Genomic DNA, 23,042 nt, shown 5'->3' with positions numbered 1-23,042 from the left:
CACACACACACACCCTGTCATTGCCCAAGCATCCAGGGAACAGGGAAGATGCTAACACTTGAGATAAACTTGAGTGTAGATGTACACTATACAACGACATGGTAGTTATAATGCAAAATACACATATTCCAATGAGTTTACATTGGTAGGTAGACAGATAAACATGCTAATAATTGGTATTCCTCTTACTTTGCATTTAGTATTGTGGAAAGGAACATCAGTGCCTTTGTTTACGTGGCAGCCACTGTTTCTTTTTTTCTTTTTTTTTGCCACTGTTTCTTATATAGGATTAATATAATTGCTGATAACTCTCCTAGCCCTTCATGGTAACTAAGAATCGTAAAGGAAGTTCTGGGCTTGGAGTTTGGAGGTGTGAGTTCTGATGCTGGTTCTGCCACTAACTCTGTGAACGAAACTCCTGGAGCTGAGTTTCGCCTCTGCATGAGAAGGGTGTCAATGCAGATGTTCCTTGGGGTCCTTGATTCTAGTCATTTATTCATCCCTTTAGTGTGCTCATTTGGTGACAGAACCATGGAGGCCAGAAGGAGTGTGGAATATGTGGTGTGGGAGGCACTAGAAATATCTCCAGGAAGATAACACGAGAGAAAGAAGCATTACCTGGGTTGAATAAAAGCCACCTCCATATCTCTGCTCTTCTGATAGCCATTTGATGACTGGATTCACGTAGTTCATGTCTTTCAAGTTCAGACTGGTGAGTAAGGCATAGGCTGTGGTTTCCACCATACGAGCTGTGCCAGCTCTAGGTGCGGAGCCGTCCTGCTGCTGAAGATCATCTTTCCAAAAGCGGTAAATGGGTGGATTTCCTAAACATCAACAAATCACACTGGTAAATATCATGAAAAACATGAATTTGGCATATCAATTCTAGCAGGTTTCTAGAAGTTTCTTCTGGCAGTGGCCTTCGGGTTTTCAAAAGTTTCATATTCTTTTGGAAGAAGAATTTTCTCAAGGTGACCAATACGAACAAGATCTCTTAATACAGGGCTGTTTTAATCTATAATGGAAAAGAATCTAAATATGAGCAGATAGATAGACAGACAGACAGATAGATGATAGATAGCTGAATCACTTGGCTGTACCCCTGAAACCAACACGACACTGTAAATCAACTATACTTCGATAAAAATAAAAATAAAAAAACAAGGCTGTTTGTCTTTATTCAGGAAAGTCAGCATGGAACATCTACATGTACTACATGTACTTTTGTATGGTAGAATGGAAACGGCAGGAAACTGGAATTATTAATAGCACCCAGGTTCTAGTCTCTACTTGGCTACTAACAGACCTGTAAACTTGGATGGATTCTTTTCATTCTGTGATTCTTTCAGTTCCCTGAAGTGTAGACAGTGCTTTCTTCCTTGCAGTGAAACTCAAGTGAGATACAAAATGTAAATGTTTTTATAAACGGGAAAGTGCCAGATATATATATACATATACACTTATTGTTATTATTGACACTACCAAAAAAATTAGAGAACGTTTCTCCTTGATAGGAAAAAAAACTACAGTTCGGAAATTTTGAGATCACACCCAAACCTTAACTCTTCTATCTCCTCCCAATTTAAAACCCTAAAGACAGTTTCATATAGGTGGCACTTTTCATAAATTAGTTTCTAGATGATATTTGGTTTTTATTGCTCTGTGCTGTGTGTGTGCTGTGTTCAGTCACTCAGTTGTGTCCAACTCCGCGACCTCATGGACTGTAGCCCACCAGGCTCCTCTGTCCATGGGATTTCTCAGGCAACAGTACTGGAGTGGGTTGCCATTTCCTACTCCAGGTGATCTTCCCAACCCAGGCATCAAACCCATGTATCCTGCATTGGCAGGTGAATTCTTCACCACTGAGCCACCTGGGAAGCTTTATACATCTATATCTATGGTTTATCATAGGATATTGACTATAGTTTCCAAGCTATACAGTAGGACCTTGTTGCTATCCATTCTGGATGTAACAGTTCTTTATCTGCTAACCTCAACCTCCAACTCCATCACTCCAACATCCCTCCCCCTCAAAATTCTGATGTATCTGTTTACAACTCAGAATTACCTTGCTTGCTTGACTTGAGGGACAAAATGTTTTCCCTCCCTCTTGAAGGCTTTTTTTTTGGAATGAAGGTTTTGGTTTCTAAAGATAGTTTCAGTTCAAATATTATGTGAACTAATACATTCCCTTCTAGCTCTTAAATTCTATTATTTTACGATTCATTTCTTACAATACCCAAGATATTTCTTTTGTGTTATTTGAAAAGTATTGTAGAAGTGGTTTTGAAGTATATGTTGAGATTCAGTCATTTTTTAAATGATGACAGAAGTCCAATTTTATAGATGGTGGTAAACCTCATGTAGTATTTATTAAACTTTTAGGAAACTTCAGCCAGGAGAGGGCTCAGAAGTACCCAACCACGCCAGTGCCAGTCAAGGCACATTGGCCAATTACCACTACTCCTCTTTATTTCTTTACTCTTGACCCATAGGAAGAAATGTCTTTATTCTTCAAAATGAAACATATGGCTTTTGGTCAGCCTGGTACAATATAAGCTAGGTCATGCACTCTTCTGCTCATAGGCCTCCAATGACTTCCCTTCTTACTTGAAGTGGAAGTTAAGGTTCTGGGGAATCCCACTGGCCCCCAGAGGACCTTGATATGAATCAGACTCAGGCACTGCTTGCTCTGTGTAGAGGCCGACCCAAACCAGGGAGCGTGGTTGGGGTAGTGGAGCAAAAGCTGGATCTCAGCCTGCATTCGCCCGTGGTGCGCACACCCCACGCTGCGTGCAGGAGTCCTGCAGGGCTCCGGTGACGCCCCGGGCCCTGCACGGGGCTCCCTCGCCTTTTCCTCCCCTGACACCCTCCTGCCCCCACCCCACTTCTCCAGTCACCGGAGCTCCTTGCCTTCCTTCCTTGGAGCACCAGGCCAGCTCCTGCCTCAGGCATTTTCATAAACTGTTTCTCTATCAGGAAAAACCCTTTCAGAAAGCCACTGGTTTGCTTCCTCACTTCCTTCAGGTCTTGACTGAAATACCATCTTCTCAATGAGGCTTAAGCCTGACCATCCTGTTTAAAATTACAACCAATCCCCTCACTTTCTCTCCCTTCCTTGTTTTATTTTTCTTCATATCAGTCATCACTAAACAGGTTACTATATCACTGAATAGTCACTATATGCAATGTTTTAGTTATTGATCATGTTCTCTCACTAAACAGAATATAAATTTCATGAAGGCCTGGACTTTTTTCTTTTTTGTCTTTTGCTTTATTCCCAGATCCTAGAACAAAGCCTGGTACATAGGAGGTACTCCATACACATTTGTTGAATTAAGGAATGCATAAATATGTGGTGAATGAGTGACTAAATAAATGAATAGCAGGACTTATAACAGTGCTTATTACATTGTATTGTGAGGTCTTTGTTCCTTGAGAGCAGGGATTCTGTCTCACTCTACTTTGCATGCCCCCACGCTTTCCCAGAATTAGTGGATGCTACATGTTTATTTGGACCATAAAGAAGGATGAATGCCAAAAAATTGAACTTTGAACTGTGGTGCTGGAGAAGACTCTTGAGAGACCCTTGGTCAGCAAGAAGATCAAACAAGTCAATTCTAAAGGAAATCAACCCTGAATATTCATTGGAAGAACTGATTCTAAAGCTGAAGCTCCAATACTTTGGCCGCCTGATATGAAGAACTGACTCCTTGGACAAGACCCTGATGCTGGGAAAGATTGAAGGCAGGAGGAAAAGGGGACGACAGAGGATGAGATGGTTGGATGGCATCACTGACTCGATGGACATGAGTTTGAGCAAACTCCGGGAGATAGTGAAGGACAGGGAAGCTTGGTGTGCTGCAGTCCATGGGGTCCAAAGAGTCAAACACAACTGAGCGACTCAACAACATGCTTATCGGACACTTGCTGAACAAATGTCAGAAACAAGTCATACCTTTGACGAAAGCTTTCTTCTTCAGGGCAGAGACAATCGAACGAAACTGTGGGTGTGCTTTATCTCCTAGGGAAAGAGCGTAAGCAGCAATGGCCAGTGTAAAAGCACTCTGGGTTGAGAGGGCATTTTCATGCAGAAAGATGTCAGCTTTACTTACAGCCGTGCTGATTTTCTGGAAACAAGAGCAGAAGATACCTGAGCTTCTTTGACAAGATTTGACCTATCAACTGATGGGATCTACCCCCAGGTTGCACCATCCCAGGTTTCAGGCAAGACGAAAGATAGAAAGGGAAATGACTTAGTGGAAATGGGTGGTGGCTCCCTGAAGCAAATCCTTCTGGGAGAAGGAGCAGAGGGTAACCTGGAAAATGAAAATAAGATTGTCCAAATCGGTTTAAGTTTTTGCTTCTGAAGCCTCCCTCCTGGGTAGAGGTTTTTCCATTTAGTTTCTGCTTCCCATGTCAGACCTGGCCTCTGGGAAGAAGCATCAAGTATAGACATGGCTTTCTTCATCCTGCTCCACCCAGCAGAGTTGAGACAGAGTCACATTTTCAAATGTTTTACTAAATAAAACCATCAGCGGCAAAAAAAAAAAAAAAAAAAAAAGAGCCAAGCTGCCAAAGTGCTTTTTGATCCCAAGGATTCCTGGGAAAATAATCTCTATGCCTCTGCTTGGTGACAACTGAAATAGTTATTTTGGATAAGTGGATGAGGAGGCTGTATGGTGCAATCCTCTTTACTCCTCGTCTGGCACCTTCTCGCCAGCTGCATCTGTCTCTCACTCACATACCACCAGGCACGGGCAATGTTCCTTGTTGATTATTTTGTCTTGTTGAATATATATATATATATGCATGCTAAGTTGCTTCAGGCATGTCTGATTCTTTGCGACTCTGTGGGCTATGGCCTGCCAGGCTGTTCCCTCCATGGGATTCTCTAGGCAAGAATACTGGAGTGAGTTGCCATGCCCTCCTCCAGGGAATCTTTCCAACCCAGGGATCAAACCCGCATCTCCTAAGTCTCCTGCACTGGCAGGCGAGTTCTTTTCCACTAGTGCCACCACATATATATGTCTCTGTGTGTGTGTGTGTGTGTGTGTGTGTTTGGCTGATTGAGAACTGAGCCCATGTCTCCTATGTCTCCTGCATTGCAAGCAGATTCTTTATCACTGAGCCACCGGGAAGCTCCACATGTGAATATATATATGTGTATACATATGTGTATACACACACAGGAGATGTAAGAGATGCAGGTTTGATTCCTGGGTCATGAAGACCCCCTGGAGGAGGGCATGGCAACCCACTCCAGTATTCTTGCCTGAAGAATCCCATGGACAGTGGAGCCTGGCAAGCCATAGGCCATAGGGTCACAAAGAGTCAGACACGACTGAAGTGACAGCGTGCATGCATGGATATATATATGTATATATATATATATATATATTTAGGGCTTCCCTGGCGGCTTAGTGCTAAAGGATCCACCTGCTGATGCAGAGATGCAGGTTCAATTTCTGGGTGAGGAAGATCCCCTGGAGAAGGAAATGACAACCCACTCCAGTATTCTTGCCTAGAAAATCCCATGGACAGAAGAGCCTGGCAGGCCACAGTCCATGGGGTCACAAGAGTCAGACACAACTTGGCGACTAAACAGTAACAACACACACATATAACAATTCTCCTGAACTAAACTAAAAACTTATTTCATTTTGTGGTTCAAGTCCTACCAGTCCCCTCGGGTTTTTCCATCTTGGTTCTGTCAGCTGGTTTGAAGGACAGGTCTAATTTACTTCCCAGATCAGGATCTCATTTCTGTTAATCTTTAGCATCTTGCAAGTTGACTCACTTAAGTGGATCCTCTCCTTTCTCCCCTCACCTTCCAAGCAAATGAAACAGCACAACCCCAGGCAGAGCACATGGTAGGGGGTGTCCTTAGCGGTTCTGAGATAGAGAGCACTTTAGCGCTCAGCATTCCATGTGGTTCCATCCTGTGGCCACCTGATGTGAGGAGCTGACTCCCTGGAAAAGACCCTGATGCTGGGAAGGATTGAGGGCAGGAGGAGAAGGGGAAGGCAGAGGATGAGACGGCTGGATGGCGTCACTGACTCAATGGACATGAGTTTGAGCAAGCTCTGGGAGTTGGTGATGGACAGGGAGGCCTGGCGTGCTGCGGTCCATGGGGTCGCAAAGAGTCGGACACGACTGAGCGACGGAACTGAACTGAACGGATTCCATGTAATAAAAGAGCAGTCCTACACGTAGTGTCAGAGTTAGCAGGGGTAAGAGTAGGATCCCGGGGACATGGGGTCATCTTCTCATCACAATCAGAAGTTATTTATTCTAATCACAGATTTACAATTCAGTATCTTGTGACATGGGACAATTAAACTCACCTTCCTTACAGGCCCTAGTTTTCTCAGCTGTCAATGAGTGGGTTGGACTAGATGCTCTTTAGTATCTATCATACTTCTGAATTCCTTAAATTCTGGAGTTCAGGTTATTTTCAAGCCCCCTGTCCTATCCCACTCTCCATTCCCTGAATATGGTACAGAAATAGACAATGGGTGTTGGAGAAAGAAAACACTCACCTCCATGGGGCATATGTCAAAAGACTTCCTAATTCCAATCACAGCAAAGGCTGTAAGATACAAAGTCTTCTCTCGGGCTTCAGCAGGCAAGGTCCCCTAAAAATAAGCAATGTTTTAAAAGGAGAGTGAAATGGTGTCTTTCAAATGAAATGACCTGGCCTGACTCTCCACTTTGGCCTCCCCTCCCTCTCTCTCCTTTCATGCACTCCAGCTGGACCCCTGGCGTTTTCTCAAAGCTCTGCGTTTTACATGCTTTCACTTGCTTTTCTCTCCTCCACCTCTCCACCCTGGAGCTCCACTTCATACCCCTTCACCACATTCAAGTTCACCTTCTCCTTCAAGACCATGTTAAAATGCCACCTCCTCTACAAAGCGCTATTCTTCCTCTGTCCTCCCGTATTTTCTCCTCTTAGGGAAGTGACATTCCAAGGCAGTGTTTCTGAGACCTCCCAGGAAATGACCTTCTACTCATCTCTCCAGCTTTATTTTGTGTCACTCACCGCTGAGTCCTCTAGGCTCGAGCTCTTTGAACAAACCACCGTCTCTCCGCTTCAAGATAACAGGCATGCTGCTTGCACTACTTGGAACACTCTGCCTGCCTCCCTCCTACCTAGCTCCTAGGAACCTGGTCAAATCGTTTTTTCAACTTCCCCAATGTAAGTGAGAGCTCCTGCTTTCAAAGAAACTGTATTGACCTTTTCTTAATGTGAATCACACACTAGAAATCACTTAATGTCTGACTTTTCTGCTAGATGGTAACAATCGCCATGGCCTCAGTGACCATACCTGTTTTGTTCACTATTATATCCCTACCAGGTAGCACTTTGTGCACATTCTGTACATATTTATTGAATAAATAAATGAACACATAAACTTAAATCTTGCTTAGAGTTGTTAGTATTTGTACCCTGCTCTCTCTGCCAGTGTGTGAGCTCCTTTGCAGCGAGGATGCTCTCTGATCCATTCTTCCCACTCTTCCTCCCTCACAGTCCCCCAAAGAGGCCCTTGCACATTTTGGGTGCTCAGTGAATGGTTGTTGAATGGATATGAATAGCTGGATAGATGGGTAGGATTAAAAAAAAATTGTTGTAGTATCTTACTTTTCAAATAGCACCTAAATGATGTCAGTTACCCTCATTTCTTGTGGGAGTCCTAATCGGTCCTAATTATGGGACCCCAGTCAGCCAGGAAGGCCACTCGTGACATGAAAGCAATTGGATCGGGGCAGGCAAAATAAATAAATAAATGAAAGCTGTTGGGTCCTAAAAAATACATTCTAGGAGTGGAAGATGCTGTAGCAGTATTTTGGAGAGATTTTGCAATTTAAACATGTAAGTGGATTCCAATATCAAACAATACTTTGTTATACTTCTTGATAAATTAACTCTAATCTTCTTTCTAACAGAGTGTACGTAGGATCCCTTCCATCTTTCACAAAAACATCTTGCAGCCTTGACCTATGAGAAGGCCTTGAGGTTCAAGTGCAGATTTCGTACCAAGTGTTTGTAGACAAAAGAGCCCATTTTGCCCCTTCTGGGAGCTCTAGCACTTGTGCTCTGTGACCCCCTAACACCTGTTACACCAGATGTCTAAGATCTTACTCATCTGACCTATCTTGAATTATCTGAATAACAGGATGAGAAGACCTCTCAAATTCTTTGCCTGTACACAGGAGAAGTTTCTTGCAGGATTGCATATATTTTCCCCTCTTTTTTCCATTCTTCTAAAAATGAACAAGAACACAACTCAGACTTTTAAATCAAACTGTTGTTCATCTGTGCATTTGGTTTCCTTACCTGTAACTTCACGGGTTGATAGTCAGAATTTTCCTTGAAAGATCCATTTTCTAGTTGGCATTGCTCAAGCAGCCACAATAAAGAATTACAAATTGAATTTTGGTTCTGATCTACATATTTACTTATTTGTCCAAGTACTCTTAGAGCAAAAGCTGTTAACCTTTGGGACGAAAGTCAAATAAATAAACATTTAGACACTGAAGCCCTTTTGGCTTTCAACCTGCAGTGTTTTAGTTCATACAGTGTTTATTCTTGAAAAGAAAACATTTTAAAATATCCAATTCCGAAGTAAGATGTTACTATTTCAAAACATCAGGGAAGATATCAGGAAGATCTCCAAAAACAACCAAATGTAAGCAACACTTCTTCTGTGACTGCAGCATTGTTAGCCTGCATACAAGCTGAACATTGATGCCTGATGATACAGAAATAATTCTCTAAAGTTGGAGACAATAGCGTTGAAACAAATAGTTTAGCGTTAAAACACTGACTCACAAACATGAGATACTGAGGAGCAACATTATAAAATTCTAGATTGTAAAATTTGTACAAATTATCTGATCTAAATTCCCATCTGAGGTCTGACTTCTCTTCCCTAATACCCATGGGGGTGTTTATCTCGTTTCCCCTTGAGTCACGCCATTGATGGAGAACTCGCCACCTCTCAAGGAAGCTTTACTTATCATGATTACTTAGTCAAAAAACAAGTTCAGGAGACTTCTCTGGCGGTCCAGTGATGAAGAACCCACCTGCCGTCGCAGGGGACACAAGTTTGGTTCCTGGCCCCGGAAGATCCCACATTCCTCGGGACTGCTGAGCCTTGAGCCACAGTGACTGAGCCACGTGCCCGAGGGCCTGAGCTCTGCAGCAGGAGAGGCACCTCCAGTGAGAAAGCCCGCACCTCCCCTGGAGAGCTGGTCTCGCTCCCTGCGGCTCGATAGAGCCGGCTCGCAGACGCAACGACTGGGCACAGCCAAAAATAAACCAACAAGCTCAGTCTCTACTCATGTCCCGCAAAGACTGTCCAAGGGGATCTGCCTCATGACCCCAAGTGCCTCTTATGCCTCCTCTCCTCCTCTCTGATCCCTTCACTCAGCAGCGCGGGGGCCAGAAACCCTTGAGACTCAGACCGCTTGACTCTCTCCCGTACTGTAAAATTCTGCTTTTCTTCTTCTTTTTAAAGTGAATATTATTCTCTGTAATTTTTTTTTAATCTTCCCTGTATTTCTAAAAAAATTTTGGGGGGTATTCAGGTGCTGGCCATTTTCATATATATATGTATGTATATGTCTTTCTAGGAACTCATGGAGTTGGGCCTAGGGTGGTTGTGTCCAAGTGTTTGTGTGTTTCTGACTGAACACCAAGCACTCAGTCTTGCCCAAAATCTTGAGAGGCTCTAGGGGTTTCCTGAGAGGCCGCTGCATCTTCTTGTGGGATTTCTGTTCTCCAGGCACGCCTGTCTCCAGCTCCTGACGCGGTCGTCTCCAGTCTGCATCAACCCCCACTCCCTGCCTCCTGGGTGCTCTCCTCTGGTCGCCACACTCTGAAATGTGTCACTCACACAGGGTCAGACCCACCTCTAACGTACAATCTGTGAAACTTTGTGGCTGATTGGCTCTACAGCCAGAAGGAAAGGGAGGAGTCACACTTGGTCAGCAGGGGACAAAACCCAGAGTATCGCTGTGCACCAATGAAGAGAACGGGGGAACAGAAGAATGGATTTGGCAGGGAGTGTGTTTGAAGGGCTTTCGGCTTCTAGGCCCCCTGGAAATGTGGATCTGGAGTTCACGAAAGAAGCCAGGCCTTGAGACGTTGGTTAGAACATCGTCTGCATAGGAGTTATGAACATCATGGGCAAACGTGAGATTGCACAAGTCTAGAAAATGAGGGTCAAGGATGAAATCCTGGGGACTTTCCATAGTTAAAGGCCATAATCTAAAAGACAGTTATTCTAGATTGTAAACCTGTTAAAGTGTTTCATATAGTAGCAACTACAAAGCACCTGTTGCAGTGTTTTTAGTAAATATTTTGTCATAGCACGGCAGTATTTTCTGAAAATAGATCTTGGACTGCAAGGTTATCAAACCAGTCAATCCTAAAGGAAATCAACCCTGAATATTCATTGGAAGAACTGATCCTGAAGCTGAAACTCCAATATTTTGGCCACCTGATGTGAAGAGCCAACTCACTGGAAAAGACCCTGTTGCCGGGAAAGACTGAAGACAAAACGAGAAGGGGGCTGCAGAGGATGAGGTAATTAGATAGCATCACCAACTCGGTGGACAAGAATTTCAGCAAATTCCAGGAGACAGTGAAGGGCAGGGAAGCCTGGAGTGCTGCAGTTCATAGGGTCGCAAAGAGTTGGACACAACTTAGCAATTGAGCAGCAACAACAAAAAGAATACAGATTTATTCATTGAGACCGTCTTTCCCTCAAATCATCAGGATTTTGGAAGGTATCATGCCTCACTGAATAAGTACTTACTCAGCACCTACAATACCAGGCACTGGGAATACTTGAAACTGCACGTGTGGAGCTTACATTCTAGTGACCAGACAGACAACAACTGAGATAAGGAGACTGTCAGGGATAAATTTTTAGGAGAATAGGAAAAAGTAAAGCTGCGGAGAAGGATATGAGGTACTGGAGTGGGGTGTAACTTTAGATAGAATGATTACTAGAGCCCTCACTGAGAAGGTGACTTTTGGTAAAGGCTTGAGGGAGAGGAGGGAGCCCGCCTTACTGACACCTGGAGGAGAGTGTTCCCCAGAAGAGAGGGAACAGTGGACAGTCAGTGCAAAGGCTCTCAGGTGGAAGCATGGTCAGCATTTTCAAGGAGCAGCAAGAAGGCCAGTGGGGCTCGGGTGGAGTGAGAGAGTAACAGGGGACGTGGTCAGAGAGGTGAGGTGCCGCTAGATCATGTCGGGTCTTGTAGATGATAGTAAGAAGTCTGGTTTTTACCCTGGGTAAGATGGGACGCTTCTGAACCATTTTGAGTGATGTGACCAAACTCATGGTCTAACAGGTTCACTCTGTCTGCTGTGCTGAGTACAGATGAAGGGGAGACAGGGCTGGGGCCGAAAGACCAGAGGGGGCTAGGGTCATAATCCACGTCAGAGGTGAGAATGCCTTGGACCCGGGTGGCGTGTTGGTGTTAGTGAGGAGTCGTCAAGTTCAGGGCTTTCCTGGTGGCTCTGAGGTAAAGAATCCACCTGCCAATGCAGGAGACACGGGTTCAATCCCTGATTTAGAAAGATCCCCTGGAGAAGGACATGGCAACCGGCTCCAGTATTCTTGCCTGGGAAGTCCCATGGACAGAGGGGCCTGGTGGGCTGCAGTCCATGGAGTCACAAAGAGTCTGACGGGAACTAGTGACTAAACAACACAACAGCAGTCAGGATATATTTTGGAGGTGCAGCCAAAAGTATTTGCTAGATCAGATGAGGCTTGCAAGTGAAAGATGACTAGGCTTTTCAGCCTGAGCTGCTGGACGGAGCGTCCATTAAAGTTGTCATTCTTTAGTGCACTACTATGTGAAAATACAAGTCAAAACTTTCTACTTACCAAGTACTAGCACTTCCACCCTTCCACATGCTGTAAGAATAGTCAGCATTTCTGAAGGACATGATGCTCACCATCCCTAAGAGGCATCGGGAAAAGAACGCAGTACTTCAGTGACCCCCATCTCTACTCAGCGCATCATTAGCCCCTGGGAAAGGTAAACTTCCGTTGGTGTTGGGCAGCAAACATGTGCTCTGTGGCCAACACTGAACTTCTCGAAGGAAGTGTATGAGTCGCTTGAACTGGGAATTATCAAGTAGAACATTCTGAGCTCATTCAAGAAGGAAGGAAGTACTCTGTAGAGTTTGGAATGCAGGTGTCTTGTCTCTGATCCAGGCGTTTCAGTAAGTTAAGCCAAAACGCTCCAGCAAACAGTATTTATTTGTGTAATAGAGTCCACCTCGTGACTTTTTTTTTGGCTGAAATGTTTTTACAACTAAGGTTTTGTGTAATTCATAACTTAAATATTAGTTTAATCAAATTTTAGCTTAAAAAAACACACGATTTTAATGTACAAAATGTGAAACAGATTTTCTTTTACCTTCTTTTAATTTTGTCTTCAGTTTCTGTTTTTGAGTTAATGAGTTCGTGGAAAAGATGTTCCAATTATTTCCTGCTTCCAGGTAGTGATAAACATAGAATACTGGGACGACACTCATCAGTTCCGCCTCTGCATTTCCTTTGGGGAGGTGGGTAAGAATATCAATGCCTTCCTGACTCAGAACTGCAGACATGATCTCGCCTATAAGCAGTCCTGAAACAAACAAACAAGCATACAAACAAAAAAATCAAAGTAAATACACTCCGTTTTTATCAACTTCTGAGTAATGGTATATTTTCAATGGAGATAATAGCAACCATCCTTATTCTTTACTTTTTAATCTAAGCAGTTGAATTTCTTCTCAGAACTGGGGAGAGGAAAAAAAATCTGATTAGGAAGTTGTATTTAAAGAAACACCAGGCATAAACAAACCACTGTAACATGGAGGTAAGATGGTGTAATACAGTGTGTGAATTATAGCATCCTGGAAAAGGCAAATTAGTTGCCGTTCACCGTGATAGCTTTAGGTATTATAAGCCCTATGAATCAATCACTTCCCCAATGCAAAGCCAAGAGTCTGAACTGTGAACACTGTGAGTGCTATGAGGGCTGTCTACACCTCATCGTGAGACCTGGGAAAACCACTCTCTTATATATCCAACAGCAGAGAGGGGCGTGCTTAGGAAGGTCATTTCCAGCACTAACATCCTGTGACTCCAAGCTTTTATCTGAGATAAAATGTAGTCAGGACATTCTGTTATTGTGATGATAAGTCCTTGAATTTTTAAAGGCTGGAGGCCAGGGATAAAGCCCACTAAAGACACCAGTTCTACAAGTGGCCCCAGAGCTGCTTTCCTGGGGCCATTTGCAGGGCATGCAACTGTTTCTGGACTGAGTCTGCCCACTTGGATCATAGAAAGTCCTTTAAATCTGGACGCAGCTGCACTCTCATATTAGAGAAGGCTTTGGGCCAGTGACAGCCCCCACCCTACACCATGGGAGCATGACTCTCCATGAAATCAAGCCCCTGGAAGAAGAGAGCTAAAAGTGTGCCTGGGGAAGTGGAGGTGAGAGCAGGAATAGGGTACTCCCAGAGTCCCCCATTGTCTATACAACTGAGTTGAGAAGAGGAGAAATGGGAAAATCATGAGAATACTTGACTTTTGTTTGAAACACACAGTGAAATAAGAAATAAAAATGGCACTGGTTAATTTACCTTTTATACTCACAGTTCTTTTAACTTTTGTTTTGGGGACCATATTTAATGGTATCCTGTATGGGAAGTCCTTTCGCCTACTAATGGTGCCTGGAAAGAAAAAGACTCTTTTATAATCACAGTTTTAAAATTTTAAAGGGAAGTTAAAAATAATCAAAGATTTTTATCAAACTCTAGGCTTACATAATCTCATTAAATAAAGCATTAAAGTTGACTTCAAACTTCCTGGTCATTACAGGATAGGAAATAAATAGGTTATGTAAATCTTATTCACCAGTAAGAGGGAGCATGCCATTTTGTCCAAAGAGAGAAAATTGTTCTCGGAACTGAAATCTAAAAATAACTAACATATAATCCTTAGTCAAGGAAATGTGAAGATTAACTCCATTGGGAAGCATGTCCTGAAATCCTTTCCACCTTCTCCTCTCCATCTAACTTAGACACTTTTTTCTCTCTGCACAATTTTCTTTTTTAGTCGCTTCTGTTGTGTCTGACCCTTTGCGACCCTATGGACCGTAGCCCTCCAGGCTCCTCTGTCCGTGGGATTTCCCAGGCAATACCTATGGCTGATTCATGTTGAGGTTTGACAGAAAACAACAAAATTCTGTAAAGCAATTATCCTTCAAAAAAAAATAATAAGTTAAAAAAAAGAAAGAATACTGGAGTGGGTAGCCATTCCTTTCTCCAGCAGTTCTTCCCAAACCAGGGATCAAATCCCAGTCTCCTGGGATTTGCAGGCAGATTCTCTACTGTCTGAGCCACCAAGGAAGCCCCCAAGTTTAAGCATGCCTATATCAGAGCATTTTCTACTGCAATCATTGGCTTATCTCATAAAAATGATGGTATTTATCATTCTACTGACAGAATACCAAGCACACCACTCAGCTCTTTGTATGCATTATTATAACGCATCCTCACAACAACCCTGTGTACTGGGTCTATTATTATTTTAATTTTGTAGATGAGAAAATGAGGCTTAGAAAGCAAATTGCTCAAGGTCACAGAGCTAGTACAGAGGAAGCTGCATCTGAACTCAGGAGGTTTTACTGCAGAGCCCATAGTAGTCGCCGCAAAGAGACTTCGCCTCCCATTGTCCTGCTAAGAAAGCGCTTTGAGGGCAGGAACCATCTTGAATGCTATAGTCTCAAGCACTTAGTCCCTGGCACATGGCAGATGCTAAAAAAAAAAATAAAGTGACATTTTACAATTTAATAGCCAAACTACCTGGCAAAGGAGACAAGAACAGGAATGTTCTTCGGGTAAGTTTCAACCTTTGATAAATGCCAAGGATACAATGTGAAAGTAAAACCGAGTGAAGGCATCTGAGGGTGTTTCATCGTGGTTGACGGAGCACTGGGTTCAGAAAGAGCTTACTCCAGAACGTGACGGTGGGCAAGACATAACCGTTCTATGCCTTGTTTGCTCATCAGTTAAGCAGAAATGATAGTATTTTCCTCAAAGGGCTTTTGTGAAGATAAAAATGATGAGAACAAAGAGCCTGGCAACGAGTGTGCTCCTTTTAGAGTCCTTATGACAGTGGGCTGTGTGAGATTATCTGAATTTGATTCTCCACCATCTTTTCCCATTGATATCTGCCCTTGACTATTTCAATTCTCATTAGCATCTCTTCTACCAAATGGAAAAGGTACAGAAGAGAAAGCTAAATATAAGGGAAGTCAGTTTTACTCCTGTCAGAGATCATAAAAAAGACCTATCAAGGCATCACATATAAAGGCAGATTCCAGAGAGATTAAAGCACGTAAAAGTTAAACCTGTAAAACCAAGGGGACAAAATATGCAACAATGTTTTTGTGAACTAAGATATATAACTGTAAAGTGAAACTATAATGAATCTGACTATACCAGAATAAAGGATTCCTGTTCAAAACCCACTAAAGTTCATTATTGCTCAAAGAAGTACACTGCAGACAAAAACCAACAAGAAATAGACAGGAAAACCCAAGTGGAAAATAGAGAAAATGCAAAAGATAGGAACAGGCAATTCACAGATGGGAAGCCCAAACGGCCAGCAAGCATTTGAATAGCTGTTTAGATATCATCATATTCAGAAGAATTATAGATAAAACAGTAATGAGGTATCACTTTATACCCCTCAAAAATGGCACATTTTAGAGGTGAGTAATACCAAACATTGATGAGGATGTGGAATGAGAGAACCCTCATGCAGAGCTAGTGGAGGCGTGAATAGTAGAGCCGTTCTGAGGAGCCGTGTGACAGGAGGATATTCAATATGCACATGCCCTTTGACCCAGCAGTTCAGCTCTGAGAAACAGACCAGATAAATGCTCACGCAGATCTGTGAAGGGAGATGAAAAAGGATGTTCACTGCAGCACTGCTGAACCCAGCAGAACCCTGCAGGCCCCGCCCGGCCCCTGCCCCCAACTAAGTACAAAAAAGCAGTTGATGATTAAGACAATGGTCACAGACGGAGTGTCTGATGCACGTTCCTGAACTGTTTTACAGATACTGTAACTAGGACCAGAGGGAAAAAACTGTGTGATGACCGGATTGTAGCCCTGACCTAAGCTGCTCCATCTTGAGCAGTCTTGCATGTCTGGCTAGCACAATTCCAAGAACTGGCTTCAAGAGAATGGGATTAACATTATTGCTCATAATAAACTGTATCTTGTGGGCATCAAAATAACTGTAGCTTGCTCTGCCCATATACATAAGCAGGCAACTAAGATTGTCATCAAAGGTGCTACAGACTCGTGTTGACATATTTCACTCTGAGAATATGGTGCTCTGTCTGCATGGTGAAATTACAGAACATGGACCTTCACCCCGATCCCATAGAAATGGAATGATATTTGACAATAGGGAATTGACAGCAGTTTATAAAGAAAGCTGAGCGCCAAAGAATTGATGCTTTTGAACTGTGGTGTTGGAGAAGACTCTTGAGAGCCCCTTGGACTGCGAGGAGATCCAACCAGTCCATCCTAAAGGAGATCAGTCCTGGGTGTTCATTGGAAGGACGGATGTCGAAGCTGAAACTCCAATACTTTGGCCACCTGATGCGAGGAGCTGACTCATTTGAAAAGGCCCTGATGCTGGGAAAGATTGAGGGCAGGAGGAGAAGGGGATGACAGAGGATGAGATGGCTGGCTGGCATCACTGACTCAATGGACATGGGTTTGGGTGGACTCCAGAAGTTGGTGATGGACAGGGAGGCCTGGCGTGCTGCGGTTCACGGGGTTGCAAAGAGTCAGACACGACTGAGTGACTGAATTGACTTATGCCCCTTTCCTGTTTGCCCATTTCTGTCCCCCTCTAACTTTAAAGGAACCTATAACAATTATAGGAATGAGATCACTAGGCAGCTTAACCTAACTCCTAAATTGTGCTCCCCTAAATGCACACCATGCCTTGCCTAACCTACCGATTCTTGCCTAAGCTGTGAATAAAAAGAAGCAAGAATGAAGAATTTCTTCATTTCTCTAATGAAGTTTAGAGAATGACCAGCTCCACAAGGAACTCCACTCAATATTCTGTAATAACCTAAATGGGAAAATAATTTGAAAAGGATACATATATATGTGTCACTGAATCTCTTTGCCATACACTTGGAACTCACACAACATTGTTAATGAATTATACTCCAATATGAAACAAAATTTTTTTTTAAAAAAAAGAATGACTAGGTCTCTACATCTAATAGCCACTTTAGAAATCCCATAGGCAAATGATGTGGGCAAGATAACATCTCAAGAAAGACTCAGCCAGTCTGCACACAATGGAGAAAGATGCAGAACTGAACCTCCTGCCTCCGTGATTCACTGACACACTGCCCCCTTCTCCTTTAAAAACTGCCGTTGTTTAGTAGGTAAGTTGTATCTGACTGTGACCCTTTTGAGACTCTGTGGACTGTAGCCCACCAGGCTCCCCTGTCCATGAGATTTTCTAGGAAAGAATACTGGAGTGGGTTGCCATTTCCTTCTCCAGGAAATCTTCCCATCCCAGGGATCGAACCTGCATCTCCTGCATTGCAGGTGGATTCTTTACCACTGAGCCATCTATGAAGCCCAAAAAACTGTCACAGCTGAGCAGAATCTTTGGAGTTGGTCTTCAAACATGAGTATACTTTCTTGCCAGATTGCCAGATTTTCTGATTAAAACATCATTCCTTTCTGTTGACATTTGCCTCTTGAAATATTGCCTTTTAAGCTGCAAGCAGCTAAACTTGAGTTTGGTAACAGAATATACTCTGAAATATTGTGTAAGAAGCAGTGAATCAAATGTATACATAGCAATAGAAATACTAGTTTAAAACAAAGTACTGAGTTAAAAAACTTAACTAGGACAGGATCTATAGCACAACACCTTTTATATGTTGAAAAAAACCATACACACACAAAATAACCTTACTTCCCTACTCAAAGACATATACCAAGCATATTAGAGTGGGGGCATCTGAAGAAAGAGAAATCGTTGCAGGGGTCAGGAATGAGAAGAGAAAATAAAATGTGGGAGGGCCCTGTGCAGACCTATGACGACAATGTGCTGAGAATTGAGGGGGTTGAAGAGCTAAACTCTTTGCATCCAAGATAAGAACCGGGGAGAGAGCTTGTCAGGCAGAGAAAGCAGGAACCAAAGGCTAGGCTAGTCTTGTGTTTTGAGTTTCTGTGTTTAGTCTCTTTTTAAGCTGATGTCACATAATTTTAATTACTACTACTCTACAATTTGTTTCGATACCTCATTCTCTTTCATTGGGATTTCCCTCAGATTTCCTCTACCATTATAGTCTCTTTACTTTTCCAAACTTTTCTTAGCCTTTAAAAAAAAAACCTCTATAAAGTATCATGTGTGCATACGAGCTCAGTCACCTTAGTCGAGTTGTCTTTAGTTGTGTCTGTGCGACCCTGTGGACTGTAGCCCACCAGGCTCCTCTGTCCCTGGGATTCTCCAGGCAAGAATACTGGAGCGGGTTGCCATGCCCTCCTCCAGGGGATCTCCCCAACCCAGGGAATGAACTCGTGTCCCCTGCATATCCCATATTGCAGGTGAATTCTTCACTGCTAAGCCACCAGGGAAGCCCATAAAGTATCATACTTGTACAGCAAGTCCAATATATACAGATTAGAAGTGTTTAATAAAATCTTTGAAATAAACTGGGAAGAACTGATAGTCATCTTTACCCTTTTTAGCACTCTGGAAAGTAACAAAGCTGCCTGAATCTAAGATGTCTAAAATAACAAGGGAAAAAAGTCACAGGACGAGATTGGAAAGAGCTATGGATTCTTTTTTTTTAACCAAGATGTTTGATGGAGAGATCTGTTCCCAGATAAAAGATCACTGCCATCTTGTGGTCCTAAGGTTCATACCTAGGATGCGTAAGGCAGGGCTGCTTTGGAAAGCTGTTTGCCATAATGTGAGCATGGTAGGCTTAAGGGTGAAGAGAAAAAGAAGACGAGGGAAGCAGTGGCTCTGAGGTGTGGCATGACTGCATGAGGCCAGAACCTCACAGTGTTCGGGGCACGGCCCTAAGGCAGCAGGTCCCTGGCGATCTGGCCTCAGAGAACTCCTCCAACCTTCCGTTCTCCCAGAGGAGGCTGGTGTGCCGAAAAATCCACTCCTGACCACACCGCCACCCCCCACCCCCAACAACTCTTCCTATAGATCCTCCACAGCGTGGAAGGAAATTTGTGTGTAGATAAAATTAGAGAAGTTTGTATGAAGTCATCCCTATTCAGTTTGGGCTGATTTGAAATGTAAATATTAATTCTTTGCTTTGCCAGAGGAAATATCGCTCTAAGTATAGTGGTCTTGATTTAGTAAAATAAAAAAACAAACTTTTTTTTGTCCTATTGTTGTATCCCTGAAAGAAAAGAAAAATGATACAATGCAATAATAGGCAAATTTTAACCACTTATTAAGAACTACAGCAGTCTGTCTTTTTTGGTGAAAAGAACTGTTAACTGAGAACATTCTAAATTTCATAAATACCTGTGTATTTAGGCCTTGATGAAGTGCTCAAATGCTTGCACAATTCTAACTTTCATTTAGAATATCTTAGTTGGAGGAAAAGCAAGGAAGCAGGAACAATGAGGAATGGCTTGGTTAAGTAATCAGCATTACTGTGTTTTCAAATAAGCATGTTAAATTTAAGAAAGTAAATGACTTTTTCTTAGGTGTTCTTTGATGGTTCTATGAGAAAATATCATTGTGAAGGATAAAATGACTGATATATAAGGGAAGTCAGGCCACTGTTACTGTTTCGTGGTTTTGCGTTTAAAACGAATGGGGTTATTTTGGGGGTTCCCCGGCAGTCCAGTGGTTGAGGGTCCGTACTCTTACTGCCTGGGCTTGACCCCTAGTTGGGGAAATAATATCTCCAAGCCCAGCAAAGTGTGGCCAAAAACAAAACAAAAGCACAACTAATGGGGTCTTTCTTTGTTCTAAACCCAACCAGATTGTAACACACGCTATCAAAAATGACAGTAAACTAAGAAGTGGATATTTCCAATTCTAGACAATTAACAGTTTTAAAAATAATGTTTCTTACAGTATACTAACACATATATATGGAATTTAGAAAGATGGTAACAATAACCCTACATGCAAAACAGAAAAAGAGACACAGATGTACAGAACAGACTTTTGGACTCTGTGGGAGAAGGCAAGGGTGGGATGTTTTAAGAGAACAGCATCGAAACATGTATATTATCTATGGTGAAACAGATCACCAGCCCAGGTTGGATGCATGAGACAAGTGCTTGGGGCTGGTGCACTGGGAAGACCCAGAGGGATGGGGTGGGGAGGGAGGTGGAAGGGGGGATCGGGATGGGGAACACATGTAAATCCATGGCTGATTCATGTCAGAGTATGGCAAAAACCACTACAATATTGTAAAGTAATTAGCCTCCAACTAATAAAAATAAATGGAAAAAAATAATAAAAATAATGTTTCAGGTTACACATCTCTCTTGAGCAAAAGACAACATATAAAATACAAAATCATTTGCCTACCATAGATACCCTGTGGATCCAGAGTAACACCAGCATAACTTTCCCTTTTGACACCTTCTGGCTAAAATAAAGGCAAACAACATCCAGTTAAGAACATAACATAACATAAATTTATATGACTTGAATGCTTGGGTCAATGTGACTACTTTTCCAATTAAAAAATTTTTTTATTTAGTGATTTTTGGAGAAGGCAAGATATGCCTTAATAAACTCATATGCATACATCCAGGAACTAGATTTTCTGGCTATGTGCATGATAATCAGAGCAAACACTGAAACAGAAGTTATTATATGTGTCAGGTAACTGATCTAAGTGCTCTGTATGTATTAGCTCATCTAACCTCAAAAATACTCTATGAAATAAGTACTATTATTACTCTCAGATGACATTTGAGGAAATTGACAACCAGAGAGATCAAGAAACTTATCCGATGTCACACTGCTAGGGAGTAGGGGAGTCGGGATTCACTCTCAGGCAGTGTGGCTCCAGAATCTGTGCATGGAACACCATTCAGAGACGCATAGAACACAGAACATGCCTTGCACAAAATAAGTCAATGTATGCTCACTGAAGTGAATTTCACGGCTGAAAACAGAACTCAGAGAATGACGACCTAGGAAGGCCCAGTTGTGTCGTTAAGATTCTTGTCAAGAATAACATGAAAACATGTGAGTTAATAGCATTTAAGAATGATAGAATTTAAGAAATGATAGTTTTCTTCCCCTTTTTAACCTGTTTACTCATTTACAAAATGGAAAATTTTCTTGACTATAAATTCGAATCTATAAGTTCCTAAGTCCTGTCTTAGTTATTGCTGCAGCTCCAGTACTTAGCATAATGTCTGGCACAGATTTCAAAACATTTTCCAAAAGCATTGGGGGAAAAATATTTCAAAAAACTAAATACCAAAATGTTAAAATTTGAAATTTCTGGTTGTAGGGGTTATTGGTGATTTTAATTTTCTTCTCTGTAGTTTTTTGGTATTTCATGCTTTCCACAGTGAGCAAGTATCATTGTTTTATTTAAAATTTAAAAACATAATTTCAGACTTAAAAGTTATAACAGCAGTCCAAAAATATCTGAGATAACCGCCACCCAGATTCCCCCACATGTTAACATTTTATTATGTTTGTGTTATAATTTTTTCTGTCTCTTTCTGAATCACTTAAACATGAGTTGCTGGTAACTTTTTTTTCCAGAAAGAAAAAAGTATTTATGGAAGAATTTTCAAAAAGCATATTTTTCTTACCACCACTCGTAGTGTTTTTACTAAGATTTCATTTCCAACCGAAGTCTCCAGTGAGAAGCTGATGTTGTGGAGGCCAATTTCCAGAGGAAGCACGGTGAAGGTCACCAAGTGGGTAGAGGAACCCTCGATTCTCTGGGGCACACACCTGGAGAATCTTCTCCCCTGAGAGTCGATGCCTGGGCTTCCCGATGAACAGATCCCCTCCACAGGATGCATTTTAACACAGAACTGAAATGCCACCAGTGAACAGTGATTTCAAAACACTTTATGATCAGGAAAGCATGCCCTGACTATGTTCGTCTGGACACAGATTCTCCCCAGTACCTGTCAAATAATCCCTCGTATTCTAAGGCGGTAGAGAAAGTTCATTTCAGATTTTCTAAAACACGCACACCAGTTGCTGCTTGGTGGATTACATCCATAAGATCACAAAAAGTCGGACATGACTGAGCACGCACGCATTCAGCAACGTGCCACCATGTCCAGAAAGCTCAGCACTGGCTCAGAAACGTCTTATCTTCCTTAGACTGTTACCTGCTAAATCGAGTATAACGCCACTGAAGTTCTCTGTTCATGTTGTCACGATAGCATTTGTTACACCATCTCTTAACATGTTTATAATTTAGACAGTGGGAACCCAGGCTCAGGTGCACTGTGTGTCTTATTCACCTTTGTATCTTACAGCTCAGCCTTTGGTGTTCAATAAGTGGTTTTATGAAAGACTGGAAACTCTATCTCCTGGCATTCAAGGCCCTGACTAATATGTTCCCACTAGCTTTTCCAATCTTGCTTCTCATTAACTTCCCATTTGTATCCCATTATACAGCCAGACTGTGGCTCCAGGAAGATCTAAGTTCAAACCTTGACTCTGCCACTTGTTACACGCTATGTGTAACCAGAGCACATAGCGTGACCCTCCACTTCTTCAACTTTGTAATGGGGAGAATAATGGTACCTACTGACTTCTGGCTCAAATAGTGAATATTTTCCATCTCCTCTCCAAAATCTAATGAACTGACAGATCTATCCCCCCAAAATAAATCTATATGATCCAGAATAAATCAAGCAGGTAAACAAGAAGGAGTACCTACATTCAACAACTAATTTTGAGGAATTTCTCAAAAACGGCAAGTTCGTTTTTCCTCTT

The 23,042-nt window shown here is 42.3% G+C and overlaps 1 protein-coding gene across 1 annotated transcript in view; it reads right to left on the bottom strand.

Annotated features, from left to right (window-relative positions):
- Positions 1 to 23,042, bottom strand: part of LOC133071040 (complement C5-like) — an 86,229-nt gene that overhangs the window by 19,707 nt on the left and 43,480 nt on the right. The window contains exons 21-29 of the mRNA XM_061163276.1: positions 21,896 to 22,123; positions 20,646 to 20,706; positions 13,658 to 13,747; positions 12,442 to 12,654; positions 11,904 to 11,979; positions 8,339 to 8,498; positions 6,543 to 6,638; positions 3,959 to 4,130; positions 619 to 824 (exon numbers count right to left, since the gene is read on the bottom strand). Of these exons, the coding sequence (XP_061019259.1) occupies positions 619 to 824; positions 3,959 to 4,130; positions 6,543 to 6,638; positions 8,339 to 8,498; positions 11,904 to 11,979; positions 12,442 to 12,654; positions 13,658 to 13,747; positions 20,646 to 20,706; positions 21,896 to 22,123 (1,302 nt within the window). The remainder of the gene's footprint in view (positions 1 to 618; positions 825 to 3,958; positions 4,131 to 6,542; positions 6,639 to 8,338; positions 8,499 to 11,903; positions 11,980 to 12,441; positions 12,655 to 13,657; positions 13,748 to 20,645; positions 20,707 to 21,895; positions 22,124 to 23,042) is intronic.

Source organism: Dama dama, chromosome 16 (genome assembly GCF_033118175.1).
Source record: "Dama dama isolate Ldn47 chromosome 16, ASM3311817v1, whole genome shotgun sequence".
Taxonomy (NCBI): Eukaryota; Metazoa; Chordata; class Mammalia; order Artiodactyla; family Cervidae; genus Dama; species Dama dama.
This window is presented reverse-complemented; position numbering and strand designations above follow the sequence as displayed.